The following is a 22753-nucleotide window of genomic DNA, read 5'->3' as shown; positions in this document are numbered from 1 at the left end:
CTAATGTGACAATTACTTTCCATGATGAGAAACAAAACTCATTCTGGGCATGGTCAAAGAGACTGTGCCTTTACCTCTAGAGCTGAGAGTACTAGCTGAAAGAGGGAGTGTGAAGATGTTTCTCCTCACTTTTACAGAGGGATGTAATTGGTGTAAAGTAATAACCCCAAGGAGCCCTGTGGCTGCCTGAGCTAGAGGGAGGAGGCACATAACTCTCTTGCTCTGCTGTTGTGACCTGAATAGGAAGGAAACATGGTCAGTTTTGCTGTGATGGGATTGAGGAAGGTCCACTCTCCCTTCCAAAGATTATTCTTTTGCTTCCCTGATGCACTTGGCAGGGGAAGAAGTGAGAGGTAAGTCAGAGGTAAAGATAAGTCTGCAAAACCCAGTATAAACTCCCTTGCAGTGCTGGCATTTTGAAGGAATGCCTTTCCTCCAGCCAGAATCCCTTTGAGGATCTAAGACTCTTACAAGCTAAACACAGGTTTAAGAGCTGCTCTGGAAATATATTATTTGGTGGATTAGTGGCTATCAATAAGTCCATAGGCAGGGGAGGGTAATGGTGATACAGAAGAGGGGGAAAGATTGCTACCTTGGTTCTTATCTTACTAGTTGTGAGCTAGGCGTATCATCATCCTAAATGCTTTGCTCTGCATTTCCAGTAGAATTATAGTCTGATCCAAAGCCCATGCAAAGAAAAGGCTACCATTGACTCCAATTTTGTAGTCAAGAAAAGTGGCACCTTAGCAGATGTGCTTCAGAGACTTTCAATAGGAGTATTCATTTACCCTTTATGAACAGGAAAGCACAAGTACAGCTCTGAAGAGAGAACTGTATTACTGTTCTTTTTCTGCAGTAGTGCCAGGCTCAAGTTCTCCACAAAGTTAAAAGTGAATCACATACCATGATCTGTAAAATAAAGAGATCTGACCTGGAATTTACCCTGAACTGGTGAAAGCACACTTCTACTCCGCACTGCACGTCCCAAAGGTGCGAATTATTCTTCACATCCATTGTGGATGGGCTTAAATTTGAAGCAAGGGAAGTTTGGGATCGACCTTTAGAGAAGCTTGCTAGCAATAAGCCTTTTAAACCAGGGCACAGGTTTGCCTGGATGAGCTACAGAAGAGCCTTCATCGGAGGTTTTTGTGAACTGGTTATTCTGTCTGGAATGGGTTAGGAAGAGTGGATCCAGCCTTAGAGATGGATTGGCCAGCCTCCTAACATCCCTTCAGTCTCATTGTCCATAATACTGTATCCCAAGTTTTGTAGATGTTTCTCATCCTTTTGTTTTCACACTGAGCATTATCATCTTTAAACTGGAAGAGAAAAATCAATTTGATTATAAAGATGCCAGAGCTAAATATGTTCTGTCTGCATGATGTTTACATGGAAATGTGGTGGTGAACACTACTGTTCTCCATTGTTTGTAATACTATGTCTGTTTCCTGTTGAAGGTGATAGGAATAATAAAATCATCATCCTAAAATAGGTGATCTAGAATTAACATAGAAAATCCCAAAGCACTGCTTACAAAATTGCTAAAGCCAAATGGCTGCATTTGAGCCAGCTGTATCCCAAAAGATTTCTCACAGCAGAACAGTATAGTTTTCAGGAGAATTACTTGATTTTTAGCTAGTTGATGGTAAAGTTTTTTTTCCAGAGAAGTTTAGACATGGACATGGTGTATTCTTTTTTGTTTTTCTGGACTGCAGTGAAAAATTATCTCCTTTCAGCCAAAACAAAACAGGTCATTGAGATAGTGATAGTGGAAAAGGGACACTGCCAAATCAAACTGTGATGCTGAGATCAAGGTGGTTATAAAGACATCTGTGCTGAAGCTCACCTTTTTCTAGGTCAAACTGAGAAACTTCTCCCCATTGTAATTAACTCTTTGTCTCCCAAGTTCGAGGATGTTTCCTGTTTGCAGCTTCTTTTTTTGCTTTAGTGGGGGGGCAGGTGGTAATCACTCGGGTCTCCTTTCTTCCCTCCAAATTGCCAAAACTTCTTTCAAGTCACTTTCCTGATACAGATGCTATCAATTCCACAGATGCATATGTTACAAATCTGAATTGCTTTTCAATTAAAATTTTTAAGTTAATGAACCCAACCTTTTGCCACACCATGTCAGTTGGCTATTTGAACAAATGCAGAGACAAAGCAGCTTTTTAAAAATTAAGGGCTTGACTCCATCTTTCTGGCATAGTGACTCCAAGGTTTTCCAAGGCAGACCCTCAAATCAGACCACAGAGAATACAGTAATATTTTTCTTACTGAGAGAACTGGATGGTGCTTTTCTCCCAGAATACAAAAATGGGACTTCCTTGCATAGGGTCTTTCTGGGGAGAGGCAAAAAATATATTTTTTCACTGGAATGGCAATGTCTGGATTTTTAAGTTTTTAAAATCTGTGTGTTTAAGAATAAGAGGCAAACTCTTTCTACTTGTCAGCAATCATGTGTTTGGAAAGGAAAACATTGCTGTTTCAATGCTCTGACTTGGAGTGATAGAGCAAGCAGATCCTGGCTTTGGTCTGCTGGTTCTCATGGGCAGCCAGAGTGCTGGTTGCTGCTCTGCCTGCAGGTCCTTTTCCAAAGAGACAGGCTTAGGGAGGTGGAACTCAAGCTCCTTGTTTTGGGAGCAAATTGCAAATAACATGTGCCATAAGCAGAGTATTGAGGTCTTTTCTTGTCCCCGGTACCCTGCAGAACAGAGACACTGTAGGTCCCATTTCCTGTGGATAGAAAGTGGGACCTGCAAGAGGTTTCACAGCTATCAACCCCAACCCCTTCCAGTCATCACAAAGGGGTCACCAGAGGAATTGATTCCAGACCCAGAGCCGGGAATGATCTTCCTCTGCTGATCAAAGGCAGAAAATCTCTTAAGACTTCTGCAAACCTAAGTGGACCTTCATGATGATGTTTGGCTACTGAAAGGTGTGTTGGACCCATCGTGGGGTTTTTTTTGCCAAAGGCAGCAGGATTATGCTAGTTTCTATATGAAATAGAAAGGAGAGGCACCAGTCCTGCCCTTAAAAAGGACCTGAGCTATGCCTGTGTGACACTACATCCCACCCATGAGTCTGAACATGCCTGCACAGAGACCCCACCCACTGACTCTTGCCCTCACGCTGGGGATGTTACGGGGCTTGAATGGTTGGTGAGAGGCATCTGAGGGTGGGGAGGTAGGCAGATCCCCCACAGGCCAGGGTTTCAAACAAAGATCAGTTTTCAGGTTCATGTACCCAGAGGCCTGCTGAATTTTGTTAGTTCTTCCTTGCAAGTGTACCCTAAAGGCTTGTGAGCAGTAAGCTCGAATTGTTACATCCTTGGTAAAGAGTATCCAGGATTTATCTACTCAGCTAACTTTGGAGGACACCTGAGCATAGGCTAATAGCTGAACTTTTTTGCTATTTTGACAGTCCTCCCAATCGTCCTGCATTCTTCTTATGCCTGACCACTGAACCAACATGGAGTATTTGAAAAAATGAATCCCAGATCCTCTGGGTTTCATACATTTCTTGTTTGTAATGAGTCCTTCCTGCCTCTCTAGCTCCTCTGGTCACTGCAGACTGACTTGCGCATCTTGACCTCGTGCGTGTTGTCAGAGCACGCAGCTCTCAGAAATGCCTGAATCTTCTGAGTCTCAAGGATGTCCCATTTTCATGGTAGATCAAAGGACCAATTAAAGGTTTGTTCAATGCTACCAGCAGTCTTGACAACAGATGCTACTTTGTCTTTGTCCACCTTGTCTTTTGAAGAATTCATGTTTTATTAGCTGTCCCAGAGGTGCTGAGTTTAAGAGCGCTGCTCCCAGCACTTAGTGGTGTCCAAGATTGTCCAGGGTTGCTCATCACACCACCTGGGGCTGCTTGATTAAGGGCATTGGTGTATTCCAACAGGACAGTTGATCAGTATACAATAATTCTCTCCCATAGCTCAAAGGAGAGAGCTTATTCCAAAAAAAATGTTAAGCCTTTTACTGCAGTAGGTCTCTGCTGACAAGGAGAAATCCACTGTGTCCTTGGCTGAGATCCCAGAATTCACAAGGCACTTCTGTGTGACAAATCAGCCTGAGTACTTATGCCCTTTGAGAGATTTTAGTCTGGATTAAGTGCCACAGACTTGTGTTGAGAGAATTTGCTCCTGAAATGGACATATATCTAAGAAACACATGTCACATGATGATTCAGGTTTGCCAGCAGCTTGTGAGTGTAGTAGACACAGGAAGGGTGGGGGCAAACAAAATTGTCAGAAATGCCTACACTTTCTTAATTGGGAGAGGGCTTCAACCAAAGCATGCATGAAGAAGTCCTTTACTGCTTTGACCAGTGAAAAGTTTTGCAGAACTTTCTGTTCTGGAGTGGGCGAGCACACATCAATAGGCTAAAAGATGCAAGGACTACTCTCCCTTGCAGGAATCAGGTCTTGCAGTGAAAGTTTTGCTCCCCTTAATCAGGAGACCTTGCAAGACAACACCATGAAGTTATGGTGCACCTCCTTGACTATATCTCTACAATTAAATCAAGTGTCTAGCACCTTTGTGTGACTCTGGGGACAAATGTCAATGTGTAGCATCTGTATCCACACTGTTGAAAAGTTGTATTCTCTGAAAGGAGATACTTGTTTCCTCCCTGCCTGTTAGGATGGTCCTTCTTAGGGTGGTCCTTGATCGTTCTGATTCCTGAATGGTGTCTGGGAGTACGCTGGGCTGAGACTATGCCAAGCATAAATTAATATGAGGTGATCAAAGTCAAATGCTTGGGAACATACCCTGGTACTGCGGAGTTCACTGATGCAGCCTCTGTGTTTCTGGATTTGGTTTTCTTATTGTCCGGTCTAATGTACTTTTATCCCCTTAGACTAAATTATTCCCCAGAAGACCATTTCATAGAATCATAGAATCATTTCATTTGGAATCATCTAGTTCAGAAAAGACCTCTAAGATCAAGTCAAACTTTTGACCGAACACCACCTTGTCAGCTAGACCATAGCAGTAGGTGCCATGTCCAGTCATTTCTTGAACACCTCCAGTTTCCTGGGCAGTCCATTCCAGTGCTTAACCACCCTTTCAATGAAAAAATTCCTCCTGATGTCCAACCTCAACCTCCCCTGGGGCAGCTTGAGGCAATGTCCTGCTGTCCTGTTGCTAGTTGCCTGGGAGAAGAGACTGAGCCCCACCTTGCTACAGCCTGCCTTCAGGAAGTTGTAGAGAGTAATGGGGTCTCCCCTGAGCCTCCATTTCAGCAGAGTTCAGAATAACAAAGATTGTTCCTCTAGCCTGCAGTTCTCGGAGGACATTTCTTTGAATGGCCCTTCCCATAAGTAGACATGGTAGCAGAGTGTTCCTAAAGGAGCTTCTGGATCAACATATGCCTTGCTAATCCTCATTTAATACGTGCCTTTGAACACGTACATGTGGTTGGAAGGTCTGCCCGAGTTTGCTCTCTCTGCTAATTTTCCGTGTCCAGTGAGATATACAGCAGCCTGAAGCCCACCCCCAGCAGGTTGTCAGTATGAGCCACCATTATGCTCAAATGATAATAATATTTTTTTTCAATCAGATACTGGTCTTAGGAGAAGCATTGCTGCCATGACTTTCCAATTACAGCCTTCATCCTCCACGATACACATTTCCTAGTAAATTGGTACGTGGACTTCAAAGGACTCAGAAGGAAGAAGGGCTGCTCTGTAATCTGACACTAGCTGTGGTTCCTCCAGATACACCATCCACCTATGTTCAGTGGCCTGTTCTCTGAAAACCATTGTCCTACTCCTGTGATTGACACCCTTTGTTTTCTGTGTTGTTGAGTCCTTTTTAGCCTTTGCCTGTGACGAGCAAAAAGGCATTTATTAGTCAGGTGGTGCCTGTAACTTGGTGCATTATTGTCCCCAAGAGCTATGTTGAATACATTGCCCTCATAAGTAACATTTTGAGCAGCATTTTGTTTCCAAAATACAGATAATGTAGTTCACCTAGAGTAGTTGTTATTTTTAAATTACTACTTTTATGCTAGTCTGTAGAGGAAAATAAAGAAAAGGAGGTAGAGTCTGTATTTCATATACTAAGTTAATGGGTAAGCCACAGTGATCTGCAGTAATCTAATTCTTTTCATCTACATATGAACTCATGAAGAAATTGGAGAATTTTCAGGAGAGCCCAGCAGGCAAATATTTCCCATTTTAGCACTCAGATAAGTGGAATTAAAAATAGGTGATGTGGGAGGACACAGAACACTCTTGAAGTCTTATCTTTTGAGACTGTTATGGAAACTTGGGCTTTATTGAAAATCTGGCTTCTGTGTCCTGTGCTGGTGAAGAAGGTGACCTGAAGCTTTGCTATAATACAACCACGTTTATATAACATGTATTTAGGCTTTTCTATAAAAAAGGCCCCCTATAAAGAGGGAGGTATGTTTTGACAAGGAGCATTCAAGAATTGCTGAAATGAAACTTTGCTGGTCAGTCCATAGTTTATGCTTAATTTTCACTGCTTTTTAAGGGATGAAGAAGAGAAAAAAAAGTCTCACTCCGATGGTACAGATGAAAAGGATAATGGGAGCCAGACAAAGGCTGTCAGTCGAATTGGCAACTCAAATAACCCTTTCCTGGACATCCCTCATGACCCCAATGCTGCTGTGTATAAAACTGGATTTCTGGCTCGGAAAATCCATGCTGATATGGATGGAAAGAAAAGTGAGTATTTTTCACTCTTAACATGTTATTTTCTTATTATGTCTACACAGTGCTGCTTACCAATGAGCCCATGTGCTTCTCAAGGCAAATAGTGCTGCTGCTTCATTAGGGGAAATTGAAGCAATAACAAACAACACAGCAATTGGATTATCACACTCTCACTGTTAGACCAGGATTTACAATGCTTAGTCCCATTTGCAGCAGCTCTAATGCATGAGCGTAATAAGTAATGTGATACAGCAAAGCAATGTGAATTTTTTGCGCTAAAAGAAAATTAATATCGTGGTTTACAGAAGGGAAAACAATTTCAAGTGAATTACAGTAGCTGTTCCACAGTAATTTGGTGATTCTCCGTTTCCTTACGTGACACCAGTTCGTTCCAAATCTCCCCTCCCTTCTGGGTCTGTCTTTAAAGGAGGGCAGTTCTTTACCTCTACTTGGAAGATGCTGTAACCACTCCCTTCCCAGCCTTGAGTCAGACACCCAATGAAGTGCAGCAGCTTTTGGCAGCAGCCAGCTTTTTACCATGCAGTTCCTCTCTGCCCCTTTCTTGTAATAATCCTGCTGCGTCTCTTACTTTAATTATCCTCTTTCCTTCTTTTAGTACTTCTGTTTGGTGGTGCACTAATTTCTGAGGGCCTCTGATTCACCTGTGTGTGTTTTGTTCCTTGAGTGTCTTCATTTGTTTTCTGTTGGTATTGGAAACAACATGGTTACTCAGAGCATCTGTATTTTCCCTGATAATGGTTGATGATTGCCTGCTCATGGTTCACATTGTTGGGCTCTTTGGTGTTCCCATGTTTTGCTAGTATACTTTAGAGGGTACAGTTGGAGGTCGGCGTTTTCAAGATGGAAGCTGACAGCTGGACAACTAAATCCAGACAGACATGTCAAAATCAAGCTGACCTCATTCTTTGTGATGACTGGATGCTCTGAATAGATTCCTCTTTATTAAACGTCTGTTTATTTAACCTTAATAAGTAATTGTATCTAGTTGCCTTTATTAAATGATTTCTTTAATTATAGGTATCAGAACTGCTCATTTTGGGCATAACCCTTTTATGAGTAATGTAATTAAGGCCATGTTTTCAGAAGCTCTTGTACAACTCAGAGGTCTGTCTCATTGTCGTGAAGCTCTCAAAAAGGTTGCATCCTGGCTTTCTAGTGGCAAATAAAACAAAACAAAAATTTTTTTTTAAAGCTAGTTAGACCTTTTCATATTCCATTTCCTAATAGAGCTGTTGGAGGGCAGAGATCAGCTTGTGCAGGATTTTTAAGGAAGTGATGTACTGGAATGCTTGTATGTTTTTCTCAGGAAAGGAGTATGGAGGGCTAAAGCACTTAGGCACTTAGAGGAGAGGAATGTAAGAGGGGCCTATGCCTGGAAGCTGAGCTGAGCAAATGGCAATTAGAAATAAGGTCTGTTATACAAAATGAGAATTATTAACCTCTGGAGCAAGGGACCTGTAACCTCTTCATCATCACTTGCTTTCTTCAGATCAGAGTGGGATGCCTTTCTGAGTATCACACTTTAGTTGTGCACGGGTTATTAGTTTCAGTGTAAGGGCAGTGGTATGTATATATCTGGATGCTGGTGTGTGCTTGGTGGAGAGAGAGCTTAGCTGCAGGCTTCTGGTCTCTGGCACTGTGACCATACAACTGTGCCTTCTTCTCTCCCTCTGTTGTGGCTGAATTTCAAACCGGATCCTTCAGCTTTCGTGCTGAAATTTTTTTTCCCCTACTGTTTTTTTCTAGGAAATCATGGGCTGGATATGTTGTCTCTGTTATGTTCTTCAACCTGTAACTGACTTTAGGTTTCTTGAGGGGTGGGGTGTTTTCCCTTAGGATTCTGTTTGGCACCCTTCTCCTTTCTAAATGCCAACTTGGGTGTGCAGCACCAGTAAGGCAAAGGATGCTCTTGAGAGACACTGCTTTCTGAGCAGTGTCCCGTAGGTCCTGAGCAGTGCCAGCCAGCCTACTGTGACGTGGAGAAAGAGTGTTTCTTTCTGAAAAGTACCACAGTGCAGCACTCAGACCTAGCTGTGTAGGGGCAGTGTCTGCCTACCTGCAAGTACACAAAGACTGGATCTCTGTGGCCTTCTTTCTGCAGTGCTGTTGTTCCCTTTCTGATCCAGTCCAGGGCTGTTGTCAGGGTTGTTGTATTACTCTCCCTCACAGCAGGTATGTGCAGGCACTGTGCTAAGTTGCATTGTCCTTTGAAAAGGATAGTACAAAGGAGGTTTAACACAGGACTAATGTAGCTCTCCTGTTGCCTAGAAAAAGTGTAAAAATGGATCTGAGTTAAATGGGTTTTCATTTGTTTTCTTTGCAGCTCCCCGGGGAAAGCGAGGCTGGAAAACCTTTTATGCTGTGTTGAAGGGAACCGTCCTGTACTTGCAGAAGGTAGGGGAAATCACTGTCTTTTGAAAACTAATTAAAGAGGGATAAAGCAGCAGGCATCCTCTCCACTCTCTCAACCCACCTCCAGGCTCCTTTCCCTCCGACTCACAGCGTAGCTGATCTCTCTACCCTGCACCCTGTTTACACACACATTCAGGCATGAATCCTTTCGTTGACACCCCTCTCCCTTTTCACAATTTCAAGTGCAGTTCCACTGTCCCATCCACACGTGCACCCTATCTGTTCCATTGCTGTCCCGTTGCTGTCTCTTGCGGCTGAAAAAAATAGACAGCTTCACCAGGAAAGGCAGCCTCATCTCTCTGTGTCTTGCACAGATTCCTCTAGGGTGCTTTTAACTTTGCATTTCATATGTATGACTTCCCCTTCTGTAAGGTTGTCCTCCTTTCTCACCTTTTCATAGTATACTTCACTGCAGTGCCTGCAAGACCAGCTGCAAAGCAATTGAACAACAGCTTGGCCTTGGTAGGAATCTGCAGCTTCTGTTCCATTGCAAAACTGAAGGATAAAAGGATACTTTTTTTTTTTTTTGCCAAAGCAAGAAGAGACTGGTTTCTAACAAAATGTGCTTCCTGACAGCAAGAAGTCTAAAAAAAAAAAAGTCAAATGAAACCCTCCAAGCCTTTTGTCACAAGCTTAAATTTATTACAGTACATTTTTAACTATACTGTTGGAACATAAAATGCAAAATATGACTGAGAGCTGTCAAAATCAAATAAATGGTAGCGACTAAGTAGGTTGCTAAGGCTTTTTGCCCCCCAGTGTAGATGAAATATTCATGAAATAGGTGCTGCTTGTCCAGACTGCTCTGTATTGCAGAAGCATGCTTCTTCGAAAGCTGTTTTACATTTCCACCACGTTTTGCAGCTGTCAGGAGTGCAACTGCATACTGCAAGTACATTTCCTCCTCCCTTGCTGTGGCTTTCTGAAGTTGCTGGTTTCATTGGAACCAACCTGGCTATTCTCTGAGAAGAAAGAGAGTGGTTTGGATCAAATTATTACAGCATGAGGTTTGCAAGGTGGACGCTCTGGGTGCAGTACCTTTTTGAGAGGGCTGAAATCCTGGAACAGAGAAAACAGCCTGCAGTCAGGATGGAAGATTTGGGCTGAAAGATGGATGTGATATGCTCAAAGCCAGTGCAGGAGACTAGAACCAAGTCTGCTGAATTCCAAGTCCTCTTACTGGCAGCAGGTTCAGGTTTTACTAAAGTGACCTTTGTACTTGCCATTTCCTGGGTGAAATGAAGTCCCCTGCTTCAGTTTCTCAAATAAGTCACCTTTAGTGTTCACCTGAAAAGACTGCATGGTTCCCTAAGCAGTAAGAAGGCTCCTTGTTTGTAATACATTAATTAATTTCTTATTTGATGTTTAAGGAGGGATTAATAAGCTTTCAAGGGTAAGAACTGAGGATACTGTCTGTTTTAGAGTCTTAATTAGATATTATTATGAGTCTCACTGGCATATTAGTTTAAAATGCTTTCTGTTTAACAAAATATTGAGATGCTGATGTGGCATGCAAATTTTCCACAGAATACTGCCCTCCCCACTCTCACTCTCCATGCTTTGAAGAGCAAGAGAGTAATTTCACATATGACTGCATCTTTGTGGAATGAAATGCATTGTTGGAGTTCTTGTTCTTATTTGTTTGTTACTTGTGTGTTTTGCACTTGTCGAAGCACTTGAATTCTGTGATTACAGGGCAGTACTCTGCAAAGCCGTGTTCTCCCACTTGATCTGGGAAGACATTTGCGCTGAAACCATCTTGCTGTAGCACGCTGACAAGCAAGGATTTTACTTAGGTACTGTCAAAGGTTGACAGAAGGGTGTGATGGGAAGTAACTCATTCCAGGAGTGGTCAGGTGTGAGCCTCCCCAGGGTGCCTCTGAACCCTACTCAGCCACATGCTGCAGCTGTGAAAAAGCCTCTGGTTTCTCTTCAGCTCCAGAAGGTCCACCAGGGCTTTGCTTCAGCACTTAAATAGACTTTGCTCTGTTAGGGAGCTGAGGTGAGGGTGCCAGGGTTTTAAAATAAGAGCTAGGCCAAGTGGTTATAGTAAAAGTTTCTGATCTGTTGTTTCCTTTCGTAATGTACATTTTTTAATATAAATTATAGTAATTCTAGAAGGTTCGGGAGTATTTTAGAGCAGCTTGATTTCTTTGTGGAAGTGCATAGCTCTGGCAGTAGTCTTGTCTCTTGATTAAAGAGTGCTGTAGGCTAGGGTGCATTCACATGCACACACGCATTTTTCCTCTCTCTTGTTCTCTGTATTTTTGTGGAGATAATGTCTGTGATGGTGGTTTCATTGCACTGAGTGCTATTCAAGCAAGACAGAGAGAAATCTCATTGTTCAGGTGCTCTCTACACATAAACACATGTACACACCTATGCAGTATTGCTTTCTCTGTTTATCTGTAACTCAGCTGTTCCCTCAAGACACTACTGTAATATAAATATTAATTGTTTGTAGCAGCTGTGATTCCCCCAGTGGGCAGTGTGATCCCAATTCTGCTGTCATTCTGTTTACATTCCGGTTCTCCTTGTTTTGCCATCAAAAGTCCCTGTATGAGAGTGTTTTGTAAATGGTGGTCGATGGAGATTCACTGGGGAGTTTTTCTGGGCAGTCTTGTCTCCATGCCCACATTTTTTATTGTTTATTTTTCCCACTGGAATTATTCCACTGCTAATTCCTGTGCTGCATATTGTTTTGTTTTCAAATGAGTGCTTTAAGAGAGATGGTTTGTGGATTAGTGAGCCCAGAGGGCACCGGAGGGGCTCAGTGGAAGCAATCACAATTAGCCAACTAAACATGTCTGTGCAGTATTACATAAAATGAAAAGTCTGACATGTTTAGGATGTTATCCCTGTCTCTGGGAATCCTCAGGCCAAGGTTAATTTCCTGCCCTCTGTTCATAGCAACAGGAAATTGCAAAGTAGGAGCTTGACAGAATGTCTGTTCTCTAGACTGGCACGGGATGTGATGTGCATACAGAAGGGAGGTTTACAAGAAGAGGACATAAGGCTGACCTCGCTTCCTTGCTAGAAATTGCTTCTGGGCAAGAAGTGCTGGACAGGAACCTTCGTGTTTTGTTCGGGCTCTTCTGTGAGATTCACGACATCTTTTCTCTTAGATGTGTGACTTCATAATGTTACAGGCTTCTGGGTATTTTTATATAGCTTTTCTCAAATTTCCTCTATTAAAAATTAAAAAAAAAAAAAAAAATAGAGAAAGGCCGGAATGATGTAACGTGTTCGGTGACGAGACTTTCTGAAAGAGAATTTTGCAGCTGTCACATGCAGCTGAGTGGAGAAATCCACCCACGGTACACTGACTGATAAAAAGACAAATGTCATTCTCTGGTCTATCAAAAATGGATTTAGAAACATGCTGACTGTGGGTCAGCAGGATGTGGGAAAGTCATTCTCCAGGAGTTCGAGAAAGATGAATTCAGCATGCCATTCCATTGTGTGCAGCACTCACATCAGCCTTCAGTTGACAGAGCGGCCACAATTCCTTTCTGGCTCTGTATATATTTCTTGCCACTGTCTTGGTCTAACTTTAGAGAGCTGCCTTCCATTTCAGCTCAGCCTCCATGCTGACACCAGCACGTGCTTGGTGGCACAGGAGAAAACGGATGTTCCTGCTGCCATAGCATTCCCCACCAGTCGTAAAGAGTTGAAGGCTTTAGAGAAGGAATTTTGACAGCACGTTCATGTTCTTAATAGCTTGCTCTGGGACTGGCCAATGACATGGAGACATTTCTGGTATGCTGATCAGCGCCCTTGGAGAAGCTGGCAGAGCCCCAGCTGTCAAGGTAGATTTCAGCTAACTGATCTGGTGGGATTAGGAAGGATTATCGGGAGCACTGTCTGTCGGAAAGAAGGGGTTCTCAGCCAGGATTGCTTCTGGGGCTGCCCAAATGTGGTGTTTTTCTGGAACAGTTTAGACACCAGAGCAGGTTGTGGACACTGGATGCAAGTCACAGAGGAAGCAGGGCAGCAACAGGCTAGGTGATAGCTGACACTGTCTCTAGGCAGTAACTTGAGGAAAGACAGAATATCATGTTCCTGAGGCCTGTCTGAGTTCACTTCCTGACTCTGAAGTTTTCCCAGTCTCCCTGGACAGTGGAGCCATTCATTTCCCCCAAAACTACCACGAAATAGATTAGCTTTTGAACCCATAAAGAAAGGGGCTTGACCTGGGGCCTTGCCTCTTCCATGTTCAGGATGGAGATATGCCCAACTTTGGACAATCTCCTCCAGTGATTGTCTTTTGGCTAGAGTCTGGATTCTCAGATCTTCCTTGAAAAAGGTTTAGGGAATGCCCTAAGTGGGCATAGATGAAATCCGTCATGATAGAGACATTCCTCCAAATCTTGCAGAGTCTCAAGCTATGGGAGAGGAAGGACACTTGGCTTTGCCCACTGCCAGCCCTTGAACACCCCTCATGTTGCAGATGTTTAGGTTGAAGGCTGCCCTTTGGTCACCTGTGCAGTAGTGCTCTGTCTTTCTGCTGGGCTTACCAGACCTGTGTTGTGTTTTGCCGTTGTCTGGCCCTGGGTGGAGGTGGTGCTGGGACAGGACTGCTGGATAGCTGCATCTCCTCATGTGAAATGTCTGAGCAGCAGTGGCAGGTTCTGGGCCTGCACTAGCTGGAGCTCTGTCAGGAAGGATGAGACATGGCAGAGGAGCAGGATGCTTTGTCCTGCCTCCTGAGAGGTGGTCACCACAGTTGGTGATGCCCCATCCACTGAAACTCATCCTGGAGAGCCCCAGTCCGTCTTGTCCAAAAGCACAGATACCTTGGGCAGCAGTGTGGAAACCTCTGGCTGCAGTCCTGTTCTGTGTGCTGCCAGAGAAGCCCTGTAAACGAATTCATGCACCTTAACCAGCTCCTCTTCAGGACAGGTGCCTCCCTGGCTGTTGAAGCTACTGCTATCCTCACACACGCCCTGTGTCCTGCACTCTGTTTCCTCCTAAACCTCATCTTGTAACTTGTGTTCAAGTGGAGGATCAATAGTTATTATGCCTGCAGGGAGTTATTCCTCTGTTTTGCAGCTGTCACATCGGTGTGTGTTTCAGGTGAGACTGATATCTGTGATGTACTAAGAGGGAGAAATGGAGTCAATTACAGACTGCTTTGGCTTGTCCTTCAGAAACAAAGTGACGCAGCACTGCTGGCGGATGACTTTTCCTTGAAAAAGCTCCTGGCTTTCCCAAGCCATTTATAGTCATGAGAGCTTCACACAGAACTTGTGGTTAGACCGAGGTTGTGCCTTTATATAGCTTCTGTCACTCAGGAGATCAAAGACTGCTTCCAGGCTGATGCTTGCAACACAAGAGAAGTTTGAGTCCCGTTTTTGTCTTTTGGTGCTAGGAGTGGTACTGTTACTGTGTCAAAAACCCTGGACAGAGCTGTGCTTGCCATTTGTGGACTCTGAGTAGAGAGATTTAAGGGAGTTTGCTATATTTGCTTTGTGCAGACTGATCAGGAGGCTTCTTCAGTGTGTAAGGGCTGCCTAGGAGAAAATACAAAGTTGTATATATACAAAGTATTGTTTGAGAACAATTAAAATCAAGCAGTGGAGGCTGAGAACCCAAGTAGCTGAGCAGTGGAGGTGGGAGCTGGTTATGAAGGATTCCTGAAATGAAGACAGGTAGTCCACAACTGTTATGATAGTCAGATACTTCCTGTTTACCTCCCTTTCTTTCAAGCAGGTAGCAAAACTACTTCTCTTCCTCAGAAAGAGATAAAAAAACAAAAACAAAAAAAAACAAAAACAAAAAAAAACCAAACAAAAAAAAAACCCAAAAAAACCACAACAAAAAAAAAAAAAAAAAAAAAAAAAAAAAACAGAAAAAGGAAAACGTGTCAAAGGTAGTAGAAACCACAAGTGCTCAAGTCAGGTTGCATTCGGTTCATATACCTTATTGCTGTTTGTGAACTGTGGAACAGGGTTTTTCCCTAGGTTGAGGAAAAAGGAGTAGCACGTGCAGAAATAAGATGCCATTTTCCCCCTGTTAACTCCTGCAGGATGAATATAAGCCAGAAAAGGCTTTGTCGGAGGAGGATCTGAAGAACGCGGTTAGTGTGCACCATGCGCTGGCATCCAAGGCAACAGACTATGAGAAGAAGCCCAATGTCCTCAAGCTTAAAACAGCAGATTGGAGGGTCCTGCTTTTCCAAGCCCAGTAAGTGCTCTCTTCATGCCAGCCATTGAGGAGAGAAAGCAATGCTGAAGGAGGGGTAAATTCCTGCCCGGACAGGTTAAAGCAGAGGCTTAAGAGGTTCAATCTGTTTATTTGACCAGAAATAAGATTCAGTAGTGATACGATTAGAGTGCACATGTAGTGCATGAGAAAGAAACATCAGGTTTTAAAAGGCTTTTTAATCCAGCTGAGAAAGTCATAACAAGATGCAGCAGCTAGAAAGCTGAAGCTGCAGGAAATTCAATTTGGAAACAAACTTATAACAGTCAGGGTGATTAATCATTGAAGCAAATGACCAAAGGCAGTCTTGGATCGCCTGTCTCCTGATGTCGTCAGGTCCTAGCTGGATGTCTTTCTAGAAGATACGCTGTGGTCAGAAACAAAGTTAATACAAGAATGATTTGATTAAGTTCTTCATGCTTTGATACCCAGACAGGACAGATGACCTACCTTTTGCTTCTGACATGAGCCCCTTTCTGCCAAGACCATGTAGAGATCCTGGAGCTCTGTGATGTCCTGCACAACTGAGACCTTAGGATGTATGTCTGAGTATATCCTATAGCATTGTTTGGCTCTGTCACCTGTGTCATTTGGATTGGATTAGGAAAAGATGTGTGCTAGGGTGAGGTATGGGCCTAACAACAAGCCAGCCCGTGGCTGAGCTACCTGTCACTAAACTGCTTGCAAACATAGACCAGAAGACTAAGCAGACCCTTAAGATTTGTCCAGTTCTGGTTACTCTTGCTTTTAAAATGCCACGGAAGGGGTGGAAGGAGGTAGAGGAGACTGAGTCAACAGGTGCTTAATATGTGTTTCTTCCCCAGGAGCCAAGAAGAAATGCAGACCTGGATCAACAAGATTAACTGTGTGGCTGCTGTCTTCTCTGCACCGCCGTTCCCAGCGGCAATTGGCTCCCAGAAGAAGTTCAGTCGCCCGCTCCTGCCAGCCACCACAACAAAGCTATCTCAGGTGAGATGTTCTTATGTAGAGGGCAGGTGATGACGATTTCTCTCGCTGGCTGGAGACTGGATGGTGGTCCTTGTCATTGTTTTATGTCTGTTGCCCCTAGCAGTCCTAGGAGAAGGAGGCTTACGTGGTAGATCTCGGCTCATTTCCTGATGCAAGATTTGAATTGGTGAGAGAGAAGGAACAGGCTTGAATGTAATTGGTTTATATTTTTGAAGAAAAGAAGCAGTCATCAGTGTTCCTAGTACCAGACAGAGAATTTTCATCTTGTGCTTATGGCTGTGTAGAAGACATTTCAAATAGTGACTGGTGGGTTTTTTTAAATATGAGTGTGTATTAAGGCCACTCATTTCAGAAGAAGTAGACATACTCCTGGTCTTTGGCTTATTGGAATGATAAAAGATGAAAGCTAATGGATTAGAAAAGCATCAATTATATTTTTCCCACAACATTTTCCATACTCCAACCCTTATCAGCTTAGGGGTTTCTTGTATAATATGTATTTGTAACTGTTTCTTACGTGAATGTTTTTGGTCTCCCCTTGTGATCACACAAGCTTTTAGCATCCTGTGTCAGAGAGTTTCACAGCTCTACTTCTTGCACAAAGCTCCACAAATTTCAGCTTGTTTCACACTGGCTGTGTCAGATGCTTGCACCCATGGCTCTGTGTACTTTGGGAGATGTGACACATGCCTGCAATTCCTCCTGCTGTGGCAGGAACATGACATCGTTTGCGTTCATCAGGTTGACAGAGTGACAGAGGTTATACTTCATGAGTATTCTCCTGTACTTTTTAAAGTGATCTGCCCATGCTGGATTGCTTCTTAAATGAGTTTGGGTTTTTTTACCATCTTCATAGCTTAGCAACTCTCCTTAGAAACCACTGTCACAAAATCTGCATTTCTCTAACGGGGTGTTTTTTTTTAATGTCACCCCTGCTTTTTCTCTCTCCATTGCAGTAGCCTTTCTTCTTACAGTGTGGTGGCCTACTTACTGTCTTGTGTTCTGGGTTGAAGTTTAAAGCGTGTTTTGTAAAGGATAATACCAACTGATCGTACTTGTGCTTTTACCTTTTGCATACCCTTTTGAAAATACTGTATGAGGCTTCCATAATTTACCCCCAGTCACCAGAGAAGGCTTTTTTACTCATTGTTGTTCTGTGTGGCAGTTCCAGTTAGCACATTGTTTCCTAGTCTGATTGTTTCCATTTAATCTGGAAAGGAAAAAATAGGTCACAGCCCTGTGGTCTCTGTCTCGAAGAAAGGGAGACTTGAAAAGTGGAGTAAGATAAGCTGTTTTAGTTAAGGGCAGTGGAATGTTAAGTGTTAAAAGTAGATAAATTCAAAGGTAAGCAGAAACATGTCTGCTTTCATCTGTCAGAGGGGAAAAGCTGCCAGCAGGCTGTTTCTCATTTGGCAGACAAAAAAATACAAATTGTCAAATCCCTGTGGTTGCTGTTCAGGGTTTTGTGGGATGAATCCTGATGGACAGTACTTCTTCAAAGGGTCTCTTCCTGGTCAGGCATAAGTTGGAATGCAGTGAGGACCTGACATGGATGAGCAACAGAGTTTGGACACGACAGGTTGGGCAAGATCATTGTACCAGGTTTTCCTTTAAAAGCAGAGGATCTTGGTTAGTCCGACCAAAGAGGGATGTGACAAATCTATATATAAAGGAACAACCAGTCTAGAAAAGATCTACTAGGAGGTTGGTTTTGTTTTTTTTTCCTGAGAATGTGCAGCACACACAAAAGCTCCAAAGCTGGTGCCCTGGAAATTACAAGTGCTGTATTAATAGCTGCTCAAAGACCTCCTGTTATCAGGCTGTAGAACTTGCTGCCACAGGATGTCACTGGGACCAGGGATTCAGCTCAATGTAAAGAGTGGCTGGGCACTAATGGGAGAGTATGGAGAACCAGGATAGTTACTAACAGCAACAAGAATTTTTGGCAGCCAATAGCGAGTGGTTTGAGCCCTACCATGTTTAGGCGGAGGCAAATTATCCCACATGTTTCTTTCTTCAGTTCTCTTGCAGAAGAGTCGAAACGCAAGATTAGCTGGGGCTTAGCTATCATTTTCTGTAGAAATTTTCCTCCTCTCTGCTTTTCCTGCAGCTCCAGCTCCGTGAGCCGAGAGGCTCAGTCCCTGGTGTGACTCAGTGCAGTGCAGGCGTGTCCAAGCTAGGCTTGAAGCTGTGGCTGCACAGCCACACCACTGAGGGACAGCACTGGCAGCTGTCCCCTCCTCTGAGGTTAGGTGCCTACAACAGGAGCTGAGCTGGGTACTTGTTATGGCTGGCTAAGTCACCAATATCTGCATGATCTTGTCTATATTTTGGACTTACCTACTTCAAACGTAATTTCAGATCCCAGCCTAGAAATGGACAGAAGGCCATCCTGCAGGAGCTGGAAACCCTCTGAGATGAGGGAAGGTTAGCTGACAGATGGACTGGAGGAAGTGAGTGGGCCTAGGATTATGATAAAGGAAATTGCCTAGAAAGTGGGAGTAGCAACTCCTCACTTTCTCCAGTGGCACAATGGGATAAAAGCTGGTAGCAGCTTAGCAGAATGAAATACCTTTTGGGGACTGGACAGCCCTTCCTCTTCTGAGTGCATTGTATTGTTCTAAACAAATAGAAGGCACACACCAGAGAGCTTTTAGTAGAGCAGAAATAGAAGGAAGGGCACTGACTCTATGTCTTTTCTATCCTGGAAGGAACTCCATTTACATTGCAAAGACCTGAGGCAGGGTCTTCACCTCTCTCATTCTGCCCTTGGTTTGACTGCATACACAACACTCTTCATTAATTTACAAAAGAATGTATTAGAGCAGAAGTGTCATGTTGTCAGTAATGCTCTGCAGCAAGCTGCTTTTGTTGCTCACAGCAAGGCGAGGGATGACAGGTTTGCTCTCCTTCCCAGTGGCATCTTCTGGCTGTTGAATTTTTCTGCAAACTTGGCCACTTTTCTCGGGTGCCTTTGAGACAGCTGTTGGGGGGTAGAGCTCTGGGATAACAGACCTTATAAATCTATAGAAAAAGAAACTACTTGGTATTATTGTACTGGGATCTCTCTTACTTTCCTTTGCTTACTGGATATTTTAGATTCTGTCACTTAAATGCCTAATGTGTTTCTGAAGGATGAACAGCTGAAGTCCCATGAAGCTAAGCTGAAGCAGATCTCCACTGAGCTTGCTGAACATCGCTCCTATCCTCCTGACAAGAAGCTCAAAGGCAAGGAAGTAGATGATTACAAACTGAAGGACCACTACCTGGAGTTTGAGGTATGTATGGGAAACATTATTACTTTTACTTTTTGGGTGTGGATGGGAGAGTCCTAAAGTTCTGCATTTTTCTACTTTACGTCCCCAAGAAGTATGTTTGAGTAGGCAGAAAAGTCACAGCAATCCCAGAAGCTGGAATGCGATGTCTTTTTCTGACAAGAACTTCCTGTGGCCTTACCCATGAATTTAGCTCCTTACCTGTAACACGGAGGATAAAAGTGAAACCCTCTCTGTCCTTTCCTCATGTATCTGTTTGAAGAGATGATAGAGTCTTCAGGCAGGATATGTCTTGTGTTGTAAGGCTGTGTGTTCCCTACTGTGTTGGACATTCAGTCTTCACAGAATGGCTGCATTGTGCAGTAATGCAGATTAGGATAATTGTCTTCCATTGGTATGTTCTGAAGGAACTGACATTCTGAAATTACTGTCATAGGCGTGCCTCATCAGAGCCATTTGTACTGCGTACCAGTGAGCTGGATGTCAGGATGAGAAGGAAAAGGGTAGAATTAAAGATCACGGGACTGAGTGATGCAACTTAGGCAACTGCATTAGGCGATTGTTCTGAGTATCTGGCAGCAGCTTTTATCCATCATGGTGTCTGCCACATTGTAGAGCTATGTGGGAGCAAGTTGGCAACCCACCAGGTGTCTGGTATTTGTTATGACTACACCTTTGAGCTTTTTTCCCCAGAACTGCGAGTCAGTGTTGCCTTGGGTCTGAAAGGATCCTACTCTAAATAGGCAGTGCCCAGCAAGGAAAATCCATAGTCTGAAGAAGAGGAAGAGCAGATAAGATAAAAGTCAGAGAGACCACCAGAGCTGATGCTGGAGGCCACACAACACAAACCTCCAGAACTGAAGTAAGCCTCCTGCCCTGTGTTACCAGTTTGTATTAGAGGAACTCTTTTCACTCCTGCACTTGACTGGTTGTGTACTTTTGCTTTTGCAGAAGGTTGTGATCTCTGTGTTGAGTTTCACTTCACAACAGCAAAATAGTCAGCATGGCCTTATGAATGGGGAATCATACCTGACCAACATGATGGCCTTTTGCAATGAGATGTCTGGTATGATGGATGAGGGGACAGCAGTGGATATTGTTTGTTCTTCACTTTAACAAGGACTTTGACACCATCTCCACTAACATCCTTGTAGACAAGCTGATAAAGTGGATTAGGAAATTGACGGTAAAGTGGTCTGGCAGAACATTTGAGATCAGTGGCACAGTGTGGGTTTTGAACACAGCACTCAGAGCAAACCACATACTTTGTCTCTGGAAGGGGTCTTGTGCAACTTGGAAGAGCAAGGAACTTCTTGGCTTTGGGTCCTTGACACAAAGTTTATTTTCTATTCCTTCTAGAACCAGCATGAAATGTAGGCTGGAATTTTAGATGTTTTCTGAAAGATTGATGGAGGAGTAGATTGTTGTGGATTTTTTCCTGTTTTCTGTCAATTTCATCATGGTGATCTTTAGAGAAATATTCCTCAGGTACCTCAGTGCAAATCAGAACCAGTACAGCAGAGGAAACAAAAGATGTTATCTTCTCTATTAGGAGTCTCAAACAGCAATTGAACTGTGCAGTTCACATAAATGATCAGCACTGCAGGAGTGCCCATGTGAGCAAGAAAGCGGTGGAAACAACTTCAGTTATGTGTGAGAAATGGTGATTCAGGGTGCTTCTGTGCAATGCTTTCTTATCTTCACACTTGGCACAGATTTCACAGGCCATGTCGAACTACCGAGAGACCATTCCAAAATGTCAGAAGTCAAGCAGACAAGGTAGAAGGCCAGCTTGGCTTAGCAGGGATCTACTTTTAGAGCTAAGGCAAAAAAAAGTAGGTGTTTGCCTATTGGAAGCACAGTCAGGTGACGTGGGAGGAATACAGAGATGCTGCTCACCACTGCAGGAGAAAATTCCTGTGGCCAAAGCTCGGAGTTGAAGCTGGCCAGAAATGTGGGGGACAAGAAAAACGGCAAAGGGCAGTGCTGAAATAGCATCACACCATTACAGGATGAGGATGGTCACCTCACAAGCAGGGACAGAGACAAGGCAGAGATGTTTAACACATTCTTTGCCTCTGTCTTTAACACGGATGAGGGACCAAGGGGGTCTCAGTGCCCTGAGCTGAAGGACCACGAATGTGAGAATGATCAACTCCCAGTCAACCCTGAAGTTGTGTGGGATCTGCTGTTCCACCTGGATCCCTACAAATCTATGGGACTTGATGGTATTCATCCCAGAATCCTCAAAGAGCTGGCTGATGTCATCACGAGGCCTCTCTCAATAATTTTTGAGCAGTCTTGGGAATATGGAGAGGTCCCAATATACTGGAAGCTGGCTAACATTGTCGCAGTGTTCAAGAAGGGCAAGAAGGAAGATCCTAGAAACTACAGTCTCACTTCAGTGCCTGGTAAAGTTATGGAGAAGATTATTGTGGGAATTACTGAAAAACACCAGAAAGACAATCCAGTCATCAGTTGCAGCCAGCACAGCTTTGTGAGAGGAAAGTCCTGCTTATCAAACCCGTTTTCTTCTTATGACAAGGTAACCCACCTAGCTGATCAAGGGAAGCCAGTTGATGTCATCTTTTTGGGTTCCAGTAAAGCTTTTGGTACTGTCTCTCACAGGACCCTTCTGGATCAAATGTCCAGCACACAGCTGGATAAACACACCATGTGATGGGTGAGCAATTGGCTCACAGGTCAGATACAGAGGGTAATAGTGGATGGGGTGACATCAGACTGGAGACCTGTGGGGTTCCACGAGGCTCCAGGTTAGATGCTCTTCAACATCTTAATAGACCACTTGGATGCAAAACTCAAAGGAATACTAAGTAAGTTTGTTGATGATACTAGACTGGGAGGAGCCATTGACTCCCTTGAAGACAGAGATGCCCTGCAGGGAAACTTCAGCAAATTAGAGGACTGGGCAATCACCAACCATGTGAAGTTCAACAAGGGAAGTGCCGGATCTTGGACCTGAGAGAGGGCAACCCAACCCTGGATGTACATACAGACTGGGGAATGAGATGCTGGAAAGGGCCCTGGGGTCCTGGTCGATGGCAAGTTGAATCTGAGCCAGCAGTGCCCTGGCAGCCAGGAGGGACAACCCTGTCCTGGGGGCATCAGGCAAAGCATCACCAGCCAGTCCAGGGAGGGGATTGTCCCACTCTGCTCTGACCTGGGGCAG

At 43.8% G+C, this 22753-nt stretch overlaps 1 protein-coding gene across 5 annotated transcripts in view; it reads left to right on the top strand.

Moving 5' to 3' along the window:
- Window positions 1-22753, top strand: part of PSD3 (pleckstrin and Sec7 domain containing 3) — a 113521-nt gene that overhangs the window by 77019 nt on the left and 13749 nt on the right. For all 5 annotated transcript variants that reach the window (XM_064642316.1, XM_064642317.1, XM_064642319.1 and 2 more), the window contains 5 exons: window positions 6501-6694; window positions 9027-9097; window positions 15144-15301; window positions 16144-16288; window positions 19423-19566. In XM_064642316.1, the coding sequence (XP_064498386.1) occupies window positions 6501-6694; window positions 9027-9097; window positions 15144-15301; window positions 16144-16288; window positions 19423-19566 (712 nt within the window). The remainder of the gene's footprint in view (window positions 1-6500; window positions 6695-9026; window positions 9098-15143; window positions 15302-16143; window positions 16289-19422; window positions 19567-22753) is intronic.

The sequence above is a fragment of the Pseudopipra pipra genome, chromosome Z, assembly GCF_036250125.1.
Source record: "Pseudopipra pipra isolate bDixPip1 chromosome Z, bDixPip1.hap1, whole genome shotgun sequence".
Lineage (NCBI taxonomy): Eukaryota > Metazoa > Chordata > Aves > Passeriformes > Pipridae > Pseudopipra > Pseudopipra pipra.
This window is presented reverse-complemented; position numbering and strand designations above follow the sequence as displayed.